This window comes from Aulostomus chinensis, chromosome 12 (genome assembly GCF_037954235.1).
Source record: "Aulostomus chinensis isolate RoL2024-O1b breed Wild chromosome 12, RoL_Achi_v1.0, whole genome shotgun sequence".
In the NCBI taxonomy this organism is placed as follows: domain Eukaryota; kingdom Metazoa; phylum Chordata; class Actinopteri; order Syngnathiformes; family Aulostomidae; genus Aulostomus; species Aulostomus chinensis.
In genome coordinates, this window is record NC_141331.1 from 24,033,138 (window position 1) to 24,049,537 (window position 16,400).

At 42.6% G+C, this 16,400-nt stretch overlaps 1 protein-coding gene and 2 non-coding genes across 3 annotated transcripts; all 3 read right to left on the minus strand.

The window, feature by feature from the left end:
- Window positions 1–5,029: 5,029 nt before the first annotated feature.
- On the minus strand, window positions 5,030–12,121 carry LOC147252517 (uncharacterized). Its single transcript, XM_086219341.1, has 6 exons — window positions 11,878–12,121; window positions 10,982–11,095; window positions 10,801–10,901; window positions 7,696–7,891; window positions 6,723–6,808; window positions 5,030–6,651 (listed from the first exon to the last, which is right to left on the minus strand). The coding sequence occupies exons 1-6, from the start codon at window positions 12,068–12,070 to the stop codon at window positions 5,257–5,259; spliced, it is 2,085 nt and encodes a 694-aa protein (XP_086075467.1). The 5' UTR covers window positions 12,071–12,121; the 3' UTR covers window positions 5,030–5,256.
- Window positions 12,122–14,920: 2,799 nt separating this feature from the next.
- On the minus strand, window positions 14,921–15,030 carry trnal-caa (transfer RNA leucine (anticodon CAA)). The gene is made up of 2 exons: window positions 14,993–15,030; window positions 14,921–14,966 (listed from the first exon to the last, which is right to left on the minus strand). It is a non-coding gene; the product is annotated as a tRNA-Leu (tRNA).
- A 1,088-nt stretch (window positions 15,031–16,118) lies between these two features.
- On the minus strand, window positions 16,119–16,226 carry trnal-caa (transfer RNA leucine (anticodon CAA)). The gene is made up of 2 exons: window positions 16,189–16,226; window positions 16,119–16,164 (listed from the first exon to the last, which is right to left on the minus strand). It is a non-coding gene; the product is annotated as a tRNA-Leu (tRNA).
- Window positions 16,227–16,400: the final 174 nt, after the last annotated feature.

The following is a 16,400-nucleotide window of genomic DNA, read 5'->3' on the forward strand; positions in this document are numbered from 1 at the left end:
AATGAAGTTAGTGGCAAACACTAACAACTACTAGCTACCAATAGTAACATCTACAGGTTACACGAACAATTTCAGCATAATTGAGAGTACTGATTTGAATACTACTAGGACTAATACTAACACTGATACGAAGGGTGGCAGCTTGAGCCTCTTCAGGTCTGTAGCCTCCTCCTCCAGCAGCAGCAGCCGGGCATCTGGGAAGTGAGGAACCACAAAGGCTCCAGAGAAGAGGTTGAGTTAGTAACAAGTATGAGCACATGAGGACAGAGAAGTCCAGTGCATCATGGGAGATTTCTGGCAGTCAAGGCAAGGCAAGGCAATTTTATTTGTAGAGCCCGTTTTCACCACCAGTTTGTCTCAAAGGGCTTCACATGGCATCATAACAACATCCTCTGCCCTTAGACCCTCACATCGACTGAGGAAAAACTCCATAGAAAACCCTTTTAACAGGGAAAAATCTGAGAAACCTCAGGGTGAGCAACAGAGGAGGGATCCCTCACCAGGAGGGACAGACGTGCAGTAGATGTTGTTACAGAGAAGAAAACAGTTTACAATACAAAATGTGGGAAACACAGAAATGTTAATAACAGTTGAAGAAGGAAGCTTCTGGAAGGGGAGGCAGGGAGAGCAAGCCAGCTTGATGGGGGACTGGATGGCAGACTGGTTCATGGAAGGGGAGTGCAGGCCGGTGTAACAGTAGGGAATAAGGGGGGGGGGCGATGCAGGCGGCGGTTGGGGCTCTGGTGGATCTGTGGAAACACAGAGAGACTGCGAGACACCAAGGCCAAACTACAAAGTGCAACAAGTAATGGTAATGACAGCTGTAACTATAAGCTTATTAAAAAGGAAGGTCTTAAGTCTGCTCTTAAATGTAGAGAGGGTGTCTGCATCCTGGACCAAAACTGGGAGACGGTTCCAGAGGAGAGGAGCCTGAAAACTGAAGGCTCTGGCTCCCATTCTACTACTAGAGACAAAGGACCACCAGTAACCCTGCATCCTGGGAGTGAAGGGTTCTAGCTGGATAATAGGAGACCGTGAGCTCTGTCAAATATGAAGGTACCTGATTGTTGAGGGCTTTGTGTGTTAGAAGGAGAATTTTGAATTATGTGTGGAATTTGACAGGAAGCCACTGTGAGGAAGCCAGTACAGGAGAGACATGGTCTCTGCTACCAGTTAGTCAACACGCGGGCAGCAGCGTTTTGGACCAGCTGGAGAGTCTTTAGGGACTTATTGGAGGGAATTGTAGTAATCCAGCTAGGAAATGCCAAAACAAGTTTTTCTGCATCTGTTTTAGACAGGATGTGTCTGATCTTAGCGAAGTTACATCGATGAAAAAACATTGTTCTGGAGATTTGCTTAATGTGGGAGTTGAAGGACAGATCCTGATCCAAGAGAACTCCTAGGTTCCTTCCGGTAGTGCTGGGGGCCAGGGTGATGCCATCCAGGGTGCCTATCTCATTAGATAGGGTGTTCCTAAGGTGTTTTGGGCCCAGGACAAGAACTTCAGTTTTGTCAGAGTTTAATAAAAGTTGTGGGTCCTTCATGTTTTTATTTCCTTTAGACAGGCCTCCAGTTTAGTCAGCTGATTGGTCTCATCTGGATGCACTGATAAGTACAGCAGTGTATTGTTTCCTTATTATACGACTACTTATAGTGTTTCCTTATCATGTGACCTAATGGAGGAAGATATAGAGTTGAGAGTACTGGTCCAACCCTTGTGGGACACCATAGCTGACTGTAGTGGTCTCAGAAGAATCATCATGAACAAGTACAAACTGAGATCCACCTAGTAAATACAACCTAAACCAGTTTGGTGCAGTTCCTTCAATGCTAATGACATGTTCCAGTCTCTGTAGAAGGATATGGTGGTCAATGGTATCAAAAGCTGCACTGAGATCTAATAGGACCAGCACAGAGACCAGTCCCTCATCTGATGCCAGTAGGAGGTCATTGGTAACTTTGACTAGTGCTGTTTCTGTGCTATGATGAATCCTGACACCCAACTAGAAATCCTCTTATCAAGTGTTGCTTTGAACAAAGTCACAGAGCTGTTTAGCAACTGCTTTCACTTGAATGTTGGAGAGAAAAGGAAGATTTGCCATTGGTTCAAAGTCTCTCAATCCAGAGTTGTTTTTTTGAGAAAATGTTTAATTTATCATTTATGTTAAAGGACTGTGGGAAATAACCAGATAACAGCGACACATTGATCATATCTAAGCGAGAGATGCAAGCTTGAGGTATAGAGTCTTTAAGCAGCTTAGCTGGGATGGGGTCTAGAAGACAGGTGGACGGCTCAGAGGAGGAAATTATTGTAATAAGTTCATGAACGTCAATGGGAGGAAAGCTGTCCAGGTGTATGTCTGGGCCGACAGCTACCTCTAAGGTTTCTGAGTTTAAAGATGACGTGGTGCCAGCTGATGGCAGGAGGAGAATTTTACCTCTAATAAGTCGAATTTTATCTATAAAAAAAGTTCATGAAGTGAAATATGTCACCCCAGACAAACAAAAAGAAATTTACCTGCAGCAATGATTTTAATCAGCATTGTTTATTAATGTAAATAGCATTTGTTTCTATAAAAATAAGATGCGCCATTGCTTAAACCTCCTAATCAATTCATGTGTGTATCTTCAGATTCCATCATTTATCTTATTTTTTAATCTGCACCTTACTGAATCACCTATAGGTGAAATCTGCACAAGTGCATTCTGTCTTTACAAATACATTTGATTCAGAACTAGAACGAGAAGAAAATATATACAAGTCCTCCAGTTGGTTGCCTGTCGGTTGTAGAACTGACTTTGTAACACTGTCATGGGTTTTTAAAGCTTGCAACAGCTTGTTAACAGACGAGATATAAAACAGGGGGCGGCATGGCTCGCAGGTTGAGTGGCCGTAACGACAAGCAGTATAGAGAATATATGGATGCATGGATGGAGATACAAAATGAACTCCTTTCACTCTCAGTCCTTTTGTTACATCCTCCCACCCTCAAGTCTTTTTAGTTGTTCCAGTTGATGTACAGGATAAACTGATACAAAGGAAAATAGTAGTACAGCACATTTTCCTTTAATCGTGGTTTAAAAAAACAAAGATGTTCTGATTTTGACGGTATTGTTGCAGCATACATTAGTTCATGAAGTAGAGCGTTACTGGTGCATACAAGCATGTCCATATAGTATGAAAAGAGCGAGGCAGTCTAGAACTAGAAACATTAAATATTAAAGTAGGCCAGTTCACTGGGATCCCTTGAATTCCACAAAATATATTAAAATAAAAGTAACACTGATCAAGTTAAGGTTTTACTAACTTTGTTTATATCCGCTTTTTCTTTTTTAAAAAAATTGTCATATATTACCTTAAACTACATGTTCTATACTAAATGTTACATGTTCAAAGTGGAGGACATGAAAAGGTGACCACTGCAGACCAAACATATTTTTTCACGCTATCATTCTGACATGATTGCCTGCTCGTAGCCACTTTTAAGTTTAGCTACACCACAAATGGGGGAATTCACACTTAGACATTCTCGGCATGTTCCTGCTTCCTCTTGAGAACTTCAAAGACGTACAGAACACAAGTAGAATACCGCCATCTAGGGTTTATTTTGAGACCTGCGTGGGCTCATGAGAGCCTTACCCCTGGGACACACAGGAGGCGGAGGCGCCGCGAAGCGTCATTTCCCTTGAGAGCCTGGCGCCTGGCTGCTCACACCTGGAGAGCATTTCTTCACGTCAACTAGCGATTCTGCTCCTCTGCCAGCTTTATCATCACGCAGAGCTTTTATTTCGAAACTTGCCTTATTTTGATGGTTGACCGGATGCGCTATGCCGTTCCTGTGTCCGACTTCCTGCCTAACTTGACAGATTCGCTTGCGGCTCGCCGGAAAGTGTATTATAGCCGCCGGGGGTTAAATCAGCCAACCCCCAAATGATCTGTACAAACGTCTGAACAGCCACACCATTCAAGCTGTACTCCAACCATCTTGCATAGGCTTCATTATTCAGAAACATAACTCAAAGAGTACTTTAACTGCTTCAGGTTAGGAAGGAACCAAAGTTACATCACAAGATGGAGATAACTGGCATTAAGATGGCAAATCCCCAAAACTGGTTATACAGTCCATTACTTACTGTATGTATGTTATTGCGTAGGTGTTTGATGCAGCACAGGATTTTGCATGTACTTGAAGTTGAATTTTTACCAGCAGACTTGATGTTTATCACCAAGGGTCAATAAAAGCCACACCAAGTTAAATCCACATTTTCCAGGAGTGGTACAATCAGGAGCTCTGTACAAATGAGGGCCATGGTAATGTTGCTGTTTAGCTGCCGGCTGCTATGTTGCATTAAATTGTCCATTTTGTCAAGGATTTGTGCAGAAGTCAAAATATATTTGATAAGTGAGAATCATTAAATTTGAAAGGAGGAAAAAATATTGATTTCTTTCAAGATGATACAAAAAGTTACGGCTTAAAGTCAAGCAGTTAAGTCAAGAAATGCAGATTTGAGTTAGTCACCGCATGTCTCTACAGCTCTAAGGCACAGAAATACCAAACCACACACACACATCTGTATATATGCCTACTGTACAGTGTATACACTAAGATGAATGAACCGCAATCCACAAAATTTTGAAATGCATTAAATCTAAATAAAGGACTAGGACATAACTTGAAACTATTTTGCAGGCTCATGACTTAAGGAGGATGGATCTTGATTTGGGTAAATGAGAATGTTCTTATCTTTACAGCCCAACAGTCAAAAAGCTTTTCACATTCAGTAGTTTATCATAATTAGGTATTTTTGAACTTGGGAAAAGCCACCATCAGGTCTTAAAGGCTTGAGTTTTACGTTAAGAATTCAACTGCATTGGACCACTGGTCAGATAATGGAAATGTTGAAAAGTGCTGTACCCCCCCCCCCCCCCCCCGATACCAGACTCTTCAGAAACCAAATACTCAAGTTTAAAAGCAGAAGCAACTGTACTGGGTAGGTGTATATATTTAGGTGACATAACTAGCATAAATGTAGGAATAATTCGTTTATTTGAGCTTTAAAATTAGATCAAGATAAAAAATTTCAGCAAGTCATTCTAGTCGTACACATTTAAACAGCTGTACTCAAGTAATTAACTTCCAAAGTACAAATGAAACTGATTTGGTTTATTGTGATAAACTCTTAAGACATTTGGACGAGAGGTATGAATGCAGGCTGGTAGCTCTCCACCAGTGAGCTGCTCCAGTGGCAACAACACTAAGCTGTGGGGGGGGGGCTTGTCACAGAGGTGGGGGAGGCAGTCGAAGTAGTGGTTGAGGGAGTTGTAGTGGTAGTATTTGTTGAGGTTGTGGTTGTTGTGGTTGCTGCGGTCGTAGTTGTGGTGGTTGCAGCAGTTGTGGCAGAGGATGCTGTAGTTGCCACAGTGGTGGTTGATGTGGTTTCAGATGAGGTAGAAGGTGTGGCGGAGGTAGAAGATGTTGTGGTTGTAGGAGTTGTCGTGCCAGCAGAGGTGGTTGCCGTCGTTGTGGCAGGAGATGTTGTACCAGGAGAGGCAGTGGTGGCAGCCGTTGTAGGAGGTGCAGTAGTTGTGCTGGTGGTAGTTGTAGAAGTAGGGACAGTGGTTACCGTCGTTGACGCAGGAGTCGTCGTATCTCCAGGTGTGGTCCCAACTGTTGTCGCGGCGGCGGTGGTGGTGGTGGCAGGAGCTGCAGTTGTAGCCATCGTTGTAACAGGAGTAACGCTGGTGATTGCAGAAGAGCTGGTCATGGCAGAAGTGGTGGTCGTTGTCGGAGCAGTTGTGCTGGCTGTTGTGGCCTCGGTGGTGGACTCCGTTGTAGAGGACGTGGTGGTGGTGGCAACTGTTGTAGTAGATGCAGTGGTGGCGGCTGTTGTGGCAGGAGTAACAGTGGTGGTGGTGGTGGTGGCAGGAGCAGCTGTGGTCGTTGATGTGGTAGTGGGAGGAGTGGCAGTGATGGTGGTTGTTGTGACAGGAGCAATGGTGGTGGTGGTGGTTGTGGTGGCAGGTGTAGTGGTGGTAGTGGTGGTAGTTGTCGTGGTGGAGGTGGTGGTTGTCGTAGTGGTCGTCGTGGCAGAAGTAGCAGTGGTGGAGGTGGTGGCAGGACCAGCAGTGCTGGCTGTGGTGACTGGAGCCGTAGTTGTAGATGTTGTTATGGCAGTACTAGAAGAGGGCACTGTGGTTGTGGAGGATCCTGGAATCTCCACGTCTATTCCAACGAATGGTTCCACAGGAACCTCGTCAAATGACCACAAGGTATAATCCATAGAGCCATAAACAACTTCCTCTATTGAGGATGCGTCTGGGTCGGTTATCGAACTGCTAGTCGTCGTCGTGGATTCTGGCTCAAAAGGTTCAGTGGGGATGTCTTCAAAGTTCCAGTCCTCATAAATATCTGAAGCTGTAGTTTCCTGTATTGTAGCTGCACCTGGATCAGTATCGGAAGCTGACCTGTCAGGCGCGTCTAATGATTCAAAATCGAAAGAGCTGTCGTCAATGTCCCGGGTGTTGTATTCCATTTCTTCCCGAGCTCTCCTAGCATGTCTGTGCTTTTTTGGAATTCTACTGGGACAAGCTGCCAGTACCATGCACAGTTTCCCAGAGGAGTCCAAATAAACCACCTCAAAGCCAGACTCCTGTTAACAAGAGTAATGTTAGCTCTTACAAATACTCGATCGCCACAGACCATGTTTGGCACTCCACCTACCATGTGTGGCAACCTCGACATCTCCACAAATAATGCACCTGGTGTCTTCCATTGTCTCACTGAGTATCCTTCATTTGCAAACAAATCTGCCAAAAAACAAACTCAAATTTCAGGTTTGAAATCTTAAACATAAAAAAGGTTCATTATTTTGAGTCCAGCAAAAAAGAAAAAAAAAAACCTCCCCAATTCATCACGCTTCAATTTCTGCCCAGCTACCCAGATATGTTTCAAGAACCTGCTCCCCCTTCCCCCTATCTGCAGTACTCAAACACTTGAGGCCTTTCATCTGTAGTTTGCAGCCGTAAGAGATGCCTGACATCCAGCACCAGTGTTACATTAAATGTGAGGGCAGCCAACACCTGGCTGTGAAGCAGTATTTTAAAGCTCATTTCTGCGTGGGGGCTCTTGCACCCGCAACCACATCCAACAGTTATGTCTTTGGGTCCGTCTGCACTTCACTGGATCGGTAAGTTAACAGACTCCCTAAGAGACAACTTTAAGGGGGTTTTAAGTTACACTTCAGAGGCAGAGTACCGTCAAGCTGAAGATTTAGATATTTCTCCAAGAAATCTTTAGTAGATTAAAGATCAGCGATAAGATGTGTGAGGACAGACTTCACGGACAAACTCCTACATTGATAACATTCAAGGCATCTCAGACTTCCCATAACAATTTACTACAACTGATAAAGGGTTGAATGCAACTCAAACGATGGTCTTTTCCCCAACTAAGATGGAAACCTAAGACTTCATTTAAATATTGACTCCTGCAATTGTCCCATTCATCCACCAGAAACTGCTCACGCTACAGGCCTGGTTGCCAATTCTACTTCTAGACTCTAGGAATAAATCCTTTACTGGGAACCAGTTCTGCTCATTCCCAACGCCTCCCCTGTGGCTAATAAGCCACACTGTTAATGATACAAATTTGAAAAATAAAAACATCTCTGCATGTTTTTAAACTTAGTCCTTACCAAGCCGCTTCACCTTCTTCAGTTTGGCTCCAGCGGGCAGCTTCACAGTGACGTGTGTTCTACAAGTCAACACTGGCGAGGCTGTTCGAGGCAGCGTGGCAGGATTGTCGCAGACAGCCACAGCTGTCGTGTTCTCCTGCAGCAGACTGTCAAAATAACGCAATTTCAGCAGTTGAGGCCCGTCTCCATCTCCAGCCTGTGGACAGACCAACCGTCACTAATTGCAGGGAGAACTGCAAAAGTATAACAAAACTGAACTACTAAAGATTGTTTCAAGAGCCAAAACAAATTCAGCTGAATTACTTTACGTGACTGGTCAACATGAACAGTTCCTTCACTCACAAGGGAGACAACCAAGCGTGTCACATAAGCAACCTATTTCTTCCACCATGGAGCCTACTTCTCCCTCAACAGGATTCATTCAAAAATTACATGTCCAGGTACAACCATTTGTTGGAGAGTGTAGCATAGGACAAAAGGGAGAAGCTGTTAAATTCTGTCTTTAATATCATGAACAAAGGGTGTCCCTCCTATCGGCCGTTTCTCCACGTCATGGACAGTTCCTTTAAAAAAAAAAAGTCTTTGTGGCATCTGTTTTCTTAACAGGACAGACACTGCAGTGTCAAAAAAAAATTGTCTGGTAAATTACTTTTCAGTCTGGTCCATAGTTTGAAAAATGCAGGCTAAAACACAATAGCTTGTCAGGGGATGTGGTGAGGGAGTAGTCTTGGGCTGCTCATGATACAAATGAGACATGCTGGCCTCACGTCTGAAGGAACTGGATTGTGTTAAAGTCAAAGACATTCAGATCCAGTGACAGTTAACTTTTCTAAACACAGCACAAGTCTCAGCTGAATAGCAACATTAACGCAGCAGCACAATTAAATACAAGCGGAGGTAAAAACAATGGGTCTAAAAAGCTGTTTCTAGCCATCTTTTTAAAAAAAAAAAAAAAAAGGTACAAACTAGTATCTGTTTATTCCTAGTTGTGATTATACCAGAAATGCCACTGACATGATGGACAGGAGAACTCAGGTCATTCCTCGCCACTGTGCAGTTTGGTTTTAGGCTGCTTGAGCTGGATTCTTTCACTATATATTTGCTGGTTTGTCTTCAAGTCAATGTTCCACAAGGGTATTATGAAGGTATATTAACAGTCAGGCTATGTGAGCTTGCTTGAGTAAAGCAAAAGTCCAAATCAGATGATCAATGGTTAGCAATTTGATCTGTTGACCCGGGGTCTCCTTGAGCTCTGCTCAGAGGTCACTAGACTGTTTTGCTCCAAGTGGACAGGTTGTGTTCCTCCCACTGGAATTGGTTGCAATGAGGAGTTGAATATAAATACCAGAAAAAGCAGCACTGAATAAAGCAAGGGAGGAATGCTTACAGAACATTAACAAGGGTTTAAATTCTTACCTTAGTCTGATATTTTGACTTGACAGCCTCAGTCACTTCTAGCATAATGGCTGCATAACACAGCTTTAAACCTTGGAGCATATTTTAACATTTTCCTCAAGAATCACACTTGAACATGAGATTGTCCCATTATGAAAGATACCCTGGTATTACTTTAGCTTTTGTCCAAAAATCAAACAAGCAGATTTCATGGAGTGAGTCTATGGATTCAGCCTGCTGTGGACCCAAAGAGACCAGCTACCGCTAGTTAGCTTAGCACAATGGCAGTGGGTGGGAAAAGACACCATTTCCAATCCAAAGTCACCAAATGGGCTTGCTGGGAACAGCTGAACCAAGGTTGAACAGAACATTCCAAATGAAAAAAAACAAAAACTGAGCCCCTGTAATTTTACAGTCAGACACATCGTACTCACGACTCTCTTGACTGGGAGAAGTGGTTTGGCAGGACACCTCATGAACCCCAAAATAAAAGCCGACACATTCGTTGGAAGGCGGTCAAGCAATTAAAATGTGAATCTACAATCTACGTTTTAGCGAATCCCAATCATTCCATTGTATCAATTTTGTGGCGCATAATTGCTGGCAGTCTTAACACAGCCAGTCCTATTAATGCCCTCCCCACTGTCCATCAGTTGGTGTCATTTTCTATATTTATTAGAAATAAATAAATCAGTTCCTAAACCAACCCTCGTTGATAAAGTAAGGAGTATAACAGCAGTTGTGTCTACTAATCATGGCTAATTGAGAGAGGAGGATTACTTCTAGACAAAACCAACATCCTGAACCTTACGTGAAACACAATGCAGGTGTGGAGGCTGAATGAGTGAGGCAGCTCTTTGCTACAGTCTCTGGATTCACTGAGCTACGCTGACTAGCAGCCGGTTGGTCTGTGGGTCTCAGGTCCCCCAAAAAAGGGGAGACAGGAGAAAAGTCTATCCTTCTAAACCGGCCCTGAGGAGAACTGCAAATAAGCACATTTCCCCAAAAACTGACACGTTCCTTTAATTTCTTTGACACCATTCTGTCCATTCAAAAGCAGACGGCATTCCATTTGTACTTCAGACGCAGTGGCTGACAGAAACAATGACCATTTCAAATTTATCCACTTACACATCAAGACTGCAAGTTAATTCTAATGAAATCACATATTTTCACACTTCAGGTATACACACACACACACTCCTCACCACTACGAGTACTCCGTTTCAAACCTGCTGCGGCCACTTGTTGATTTTGACATCAGCGCAGTTCTCAACGGTGATTTCATCAGCAGTGCTGTGGCTTCTAAATGAAAGGGCCGAAATTCAACCAGCTTACTCTGACAGAAGCATCCGTCACTGAGGCAAACTACAAGGAATAGTGCTGCATTCAGACAAGCGACAGCGAGCAGATTTGAAGGGACTGGTAATCCGCAAAGTAACCATTTGCAGCTGTGAAGCAAATATGATTCTGCCATTTCCAGTTCACTCATTCTGGATGTCAATAGAGCAAATATAACAGTTCATCCATCACCTCATAAATGACATCAAATGACACTGTGGCCAGAAAATGTTTCGCCAATTCAGGTGTTTTCCTGCACACGCTACTGAAATGCGAGTGTGACCCAATTATATTCGTGCAAGAAATGATTTCGCGGTCAGGTGAAAGCGTACTTATGGACTTCAACACTACTCAGAGAAAACATTGTACCTTGAGGCAGCCAGTGTGAGGGAGCTTCACCCTCAACCACCATCGATGAATAAGAACGGTACCGTTACACCTGTGCGGCACCGCCAGCAAGCGAGCCCCATCTACAGAAAGAACCGGGGAGAGATTGCAGCTTCTGAATCAGTTTAAGAAGTCATACTGCAGGAGGCCGAGTCCAACACACCTTCCAGACGCAGATTTTTGAATCTGATGAGTGAGACGCGCAGGTGAAAAGTTCCATTACTGCAGCGAAACTGTGGCTGCTGGAAATCCGTCGTGTCAAGACTGTTCTCCCTTCCTTTAAGGAGGATGAAAAATACAGTTACAAATGTAAATGAAAAAAAATCATCGAAAAAAAAAAAAACCCCAAACACCAGATCGAGCTAACATGAGCCCTTTTGAGACTCGCGAGGGAAACTACTAGGCTACTACACTACAGGCTTATCCCTTTGGACTGATGAGTCAGTGCGCAAGTCTACTGATGATCTCTAGTTGCCCAACAAACTCGATCAGAGATTAAAAAGCCTGTGGAACAAGCTTCTCAATACCAGAGATCAGCTCATTTAAATAACTGCTTGAAACTATGGAGATCAACGCGAATTTAATGTGCTCTTTTGCCCCTGTAAATAATCTTAAATTGCCTTTGTCCCTCTACTGTTGATGTATCCCCTTGAAATTAACCTATCTATTTTAGGACATGGAGACAGTCATTTTGAGAAAATGTAATTTTAAATGAAATTGAGGAGAAATCTCTCTACAATTCATCAGAAAACTTCAATATTTTCTTTAATGAACTTGAATCATATGCAACACGTTATTAAGACACATTGCGAAAGTCTTAACAGGAACAAATGCCCCATCGTGTGTATGGAGACGAATTGAGATTGAACAGAGGAGCAGAGTGAATTCATCTCATAAAGCTATGACGTTCGCAGCCTAAATGTTTGTCACCATTGTGAAAAAAAATGTCGCGTCAGTTAAATTTATAGAACACGTTTGCAACGATCACTTTAACATTCAAGCTCGCTGTATGGTTTCAACCTATTAGACAATGGAAAAACTCTGAGAAACAGGACTCACCTCGGAAGAAGTGCCACACCGGCACGGAGAAACTCCGTCCCCTCAAGGCCTCCGGTGTCGCCTCATGCACCTGACCAGGGCTTCGTTCGTCCTGGCCGGCCAGACGTCCAATTGCGACGCTGTGGCTTTCTGCATTGTTGAGCCGGGCTAGTGTTAAGATGACCCAAACCCAAGCCATCAGTTCAGACGCCATGCTAGCGGCAGTTAGGTCAGCATTAGGGAGAGTAAAGGTGGAGATGAGGCAGCCCAGCTGCTCTATTAAGAGGGTTAATTGGCTTCTGCTGCGCGGACTGGGAGGGGCGGGGCGGGGCGGACAGGTGCGATGACTGAAGGTAAACCTGTCCTGAAAGTAAACCTGTAGGAACTGCCGACTGTGTACCGATTAAATTCATTTCAGAGTTAACAATGCGATTCTTGTCTTCTAAAGAGACTGTTGGCAACAAAGGACATGCATTTGTCACCGTTGAGCACAGTGTTTCTATCCTTTTATTAACTTGAGAATCCCTTAATAAATCGGACTAAAAAATAAAGAAAATAGTTGGATGAATAGAATTATAGGAATAAGTGATTCATATTCACGCTGTCAATATCTGTTAATTTTTTTGTTGTTGTATCGTGAATGAAGGACTAGTTCCGGGATGTAGTGATACCTAGCGGTGACACTGGAGATTGCAGCCTCTCAGCTCACCGAAACCTGTGGCAGCCTAAAAAAACTGGCTTCAGACGGAGACTAAATTCCAATTGAGCACCATGTTTTGTTTTAAGTACGTTTACATGCAGTTTAGGGACTACTCCCGTTAACCTGTTAGTCAGCAACAAACTCTGTGTGCACGAGAAATAGCACGTGCAATGAACCACTACTGTCAGTTTGTTGCTAGGCAACCCCGGTAAACCTCCGGTTCGCGTAGGTTTGTATTAAACTCGTGCAAAAACAAAAGGCATTACATAAAAAATGCCTCACATACTGGAAGTAACGTAATTACACAAATACTACTAGAATTGCACAATTCTGATACATCCGTGAAATAGTACACGGAATCACTTTATACTGACTATTTATCCTTATATGGCCTCCATGTAAATATAGTTATTGTGATAAAATACGGATGTTGCATTGTGTTAATGGTAAAATGCCATTTGTAATTATTCTTTTCATTCTACGACACTTTATATTTTGTGTTTATTTGAATATGACATGACATCATCCTCTGAAGTAATTATATGATTAAATTACACACATGGAACCCTCCCTAACGCTGATGGAAGTACTGTCAGTCAGATCCCATCTCTCTGGAGCTGAGTCAATGAGGGAAGGTGAGATATTCTTGAATTCTTGATTACTCAAAAAATGTATTTCAATCATGGACAAGGATCCAAAATTCCTGGAGGTGGTGCAGGAGTTGCCAGCATCCTGAGCAAAAGCCATATGCATGCCCCCCCCCCCCCCCCCCCCCCCAGCATCACACAAGTGGGCCCAAGACAGGTGGTGTTAAAGGTGGTTCCAAAAGTTCTGCAGGTCTTCTACATACCCCCTGCCTGCCCGTCCTTGATACAGCCTCACAGAAGCTTAGCAAAGCATTTGTTTGGGTCACGGAAGCAGCCCTTGCGGCTTCTCCAGGCCTCTTTGCATGAAGGCCGGCAGGGCCACGTTCTCACACTCCATCAGGGATGATATGGAGGTGAAACAAGTAGAGGAGGAGCCTATCCTGCTGGAAGTATTTGTCTTATCGCCATTCAGCCCCCCTCTGAAGAAGGAGACCACCAGGGAGAAGAGGCTGCACTGCTGCTGTTGTGTGCAATTTTACCCCACAACATGATATGAATAACTTTAACTTATAACTAATAAAATTCATATTTCTTAAATAGAATCGCCGCTATAATGTTTCACAGTGTTTAAATTGTCAAACCTTAACATTTTGAAATGTAACATCTTGAACTTTTGTCAGGGTTCAAGTAACGTGGGAGCCGTGCGGCCCGGGTTCCATGAAGAGTGCTTTACATTATTCATGGAATCATTTTTGCTGGTTTTAAGCAGCAGCAGCCGTTCAGTGAAGGTAAATAAACTCACTAAGAAATCAACCTTTATCGTTTGCAATGACAAGTTCAAGATGTTTGGGATTATATTCATGATAAGATTATTTATTAGAGTGATGACATTCAACTTTACAACATTATTACAAAATATACATTGAGGAAACATATGTCATAAAGTAAATTAAGTCTGTACAAAGGCAGTCTGTGCGACAGCAGACCAACGAAGTGTTGCTACAGAATCAGAGCCTGTAAAAAAAAAATCAGCTGACCACTAAATGACGCTGAAGAGTTTCCTCTGAAAACATATTCATAAAACATCCTGAGAGCAACTTTTACCAAAGGAATGACAGAAATCATAGTATAAGATGCCCCAAGGTAGCTTATTTGCTATGCCCCATCCCTCACAACACAAAGGGATGAAGCAGGTTATGTTGTAGTCATGACTGAGGGTGACAAGAGCCTGACATCTTCTAATCATATTTACAAATTAATTTATCAATGTCAAATTAACGTCATGAATACAGGCTGGAGATTGAGCGTGGAGGAGTAACAACATGAAAGGAGGGGTCACATTCACTTCATGTTAATATAGCTGATGATGTCGTTATCTGCATGCCTTAATGTTCACATTTTCCACACGTTATTCCTCTGCACATTTCATATATTGATATGTTATGATGGATAGCGTTTATTTTCTTACGTGTTAAAAACCCATGATTGAATAAAAGAAACAACGCGACACTTTAAGTGGCAACAATGGGTGACAGCTTAGACTAAAATTTTATAATGTCAGGAACTCAGCTGTACAAAAACAGAAGATAGATAAATGTATTCCATCATAAACTTAAACATTGCTGACACTTACAAAAGTGAGGAATTACTACAGGAAAAAAATAAAATGGCAATTAGTGAAAGAGTGGAGGGGTTACAGGGTTTGCTGGGTTGCTAGTGCTGTGTAAGTACAAATATCTGTTCCACACTTTGTGTCTCCAACATAGAGAAAAGTCATTGTCAGAAGTGGGATTCGAACCCACGCCTCCATTCGGAGACCAGAAGTCCCTTTACCAGGAAGGTTTCTCGCCTTGAGTCTGGCGCCTTAGACCGCTCGGCCATCCTGACAACCGCGCTTTCGTTGTCACTAAAAAGCTGTTTGACTAATGGTAAATAAGAGAGGACGCGTTCAGTCTGAACTCTCCTCAAAACAGAAGAACTACTTCAACGCAACGACAGCTACCACGTCACAAGGGACCGTGCAATGACTCAGCTAGTAAATAAAGTATATGAGAGACGGTGACGTTTGCATGGCTGTTTTCGTCTCTCCCTGCAGTTCATGAGAGGGATTGAATAAATACTTAATAACAAAACTTTGGTTACTATGAGAGTTGTGGCACACACATCGACCATAAACACTCTTGGCGACTGTGTATGTCAAATCTCACAGGGCAAATAAGGTCGGGTACTGACTAACGTCTGGACAAGTAACAAGTGATTGTCGTCTCATCGTGGTGTAGTTTCAAGTCTTATCAGCAGAGGGCGCTGCTTCATCAATAATGGAGAACGATCGGGTTTAGGTAAACAATCCAGTACATGATTTCGTCTTTAGTAGGAAACAAATGATACAAATTTGAGTCTAGTTTAGGAGCTGGATTTGAAATTAAAAAAGCAAACCATCAATTCCAAGCCTAAAATGCGATATATTTGCATGAATATCATACATATAGATCAATTTATATCTCCTCAAAGATTTAAGACGGGACAGAACCCACAACAATGATATATCCATCCATCCAACCATCCAATATATGTGTGTGTGTATATATATATATATATATACATACATATATATATATATATACACACACACACATATATACATATATATATATATATATATATATACACACACACACACACACACACACACACACACACACACACACATATATATATATATATATATATATATATATATATATATATATATATATATATATATATATATATATAGGGAAGCCATTTATATGAATGACGTGCTTGGACTCTGCGACGGACCGGTCCACGGTGAACCCGGCTGGAATGCGCTCCAGCACTCTTAACAATAAGCGGTATAGAAAATGGATGTGCGTTGTCTGAGCTGCATGTGTATTTTGTTTATGTGTTTCATGACTAATTGTCACATGCGTTCAGCATCCACTATCAAAAGGTTATGTCAGAAGTGGGATTCGAACCCACGCCTCCATTCGGAGACCAGAATGCCCTTTTTAAGGAAGGATTTGCCTTGAGTCTGGCGCCTTAGACCACTCGGCCATCCTGACATATACGTTTAGGAAGACAAATGTGGAATTTATTATGAACAACATGTTGGTTCAACGTTAATGGATTTGGTTCTATATGTTTTATGTTCCATAAGTTTACCGGAGCAATCAATTCACAACCAAAGCATAAACGCCAGTTTGTTACGTTGCTGTTTTTTTTGTCGCAGTAGTAGA

What these genes read in the sequence shown, in the direction of transcription:
- LOC147252517 (XM_086219341.1), bottom strand. Translation starts at nt 12,070, where the DNA reads ATGGCGTCTGAACTGATGGCTTGGGTTTGGGTCATCTTAACACTAGCC. An exon ending in CTCACACTGGCTGCCTCAAG is followed by an intron (nt 7,892 to 10,800) that starts GTACAATGTTTT and finishes GTCTGTCCACAG; the next exon opens with GCTGGAGATGGAGACGGGCC. An exon ending in GAAGAAGGTGAAGCGGCTTG is followed by an intron (nt 6,809 to 7,695) that starts GTAAGGACTAAG and finishes GTTTTTTGGCAG; the next exon opens with ATTTGTTTGCAAATGAAGGA.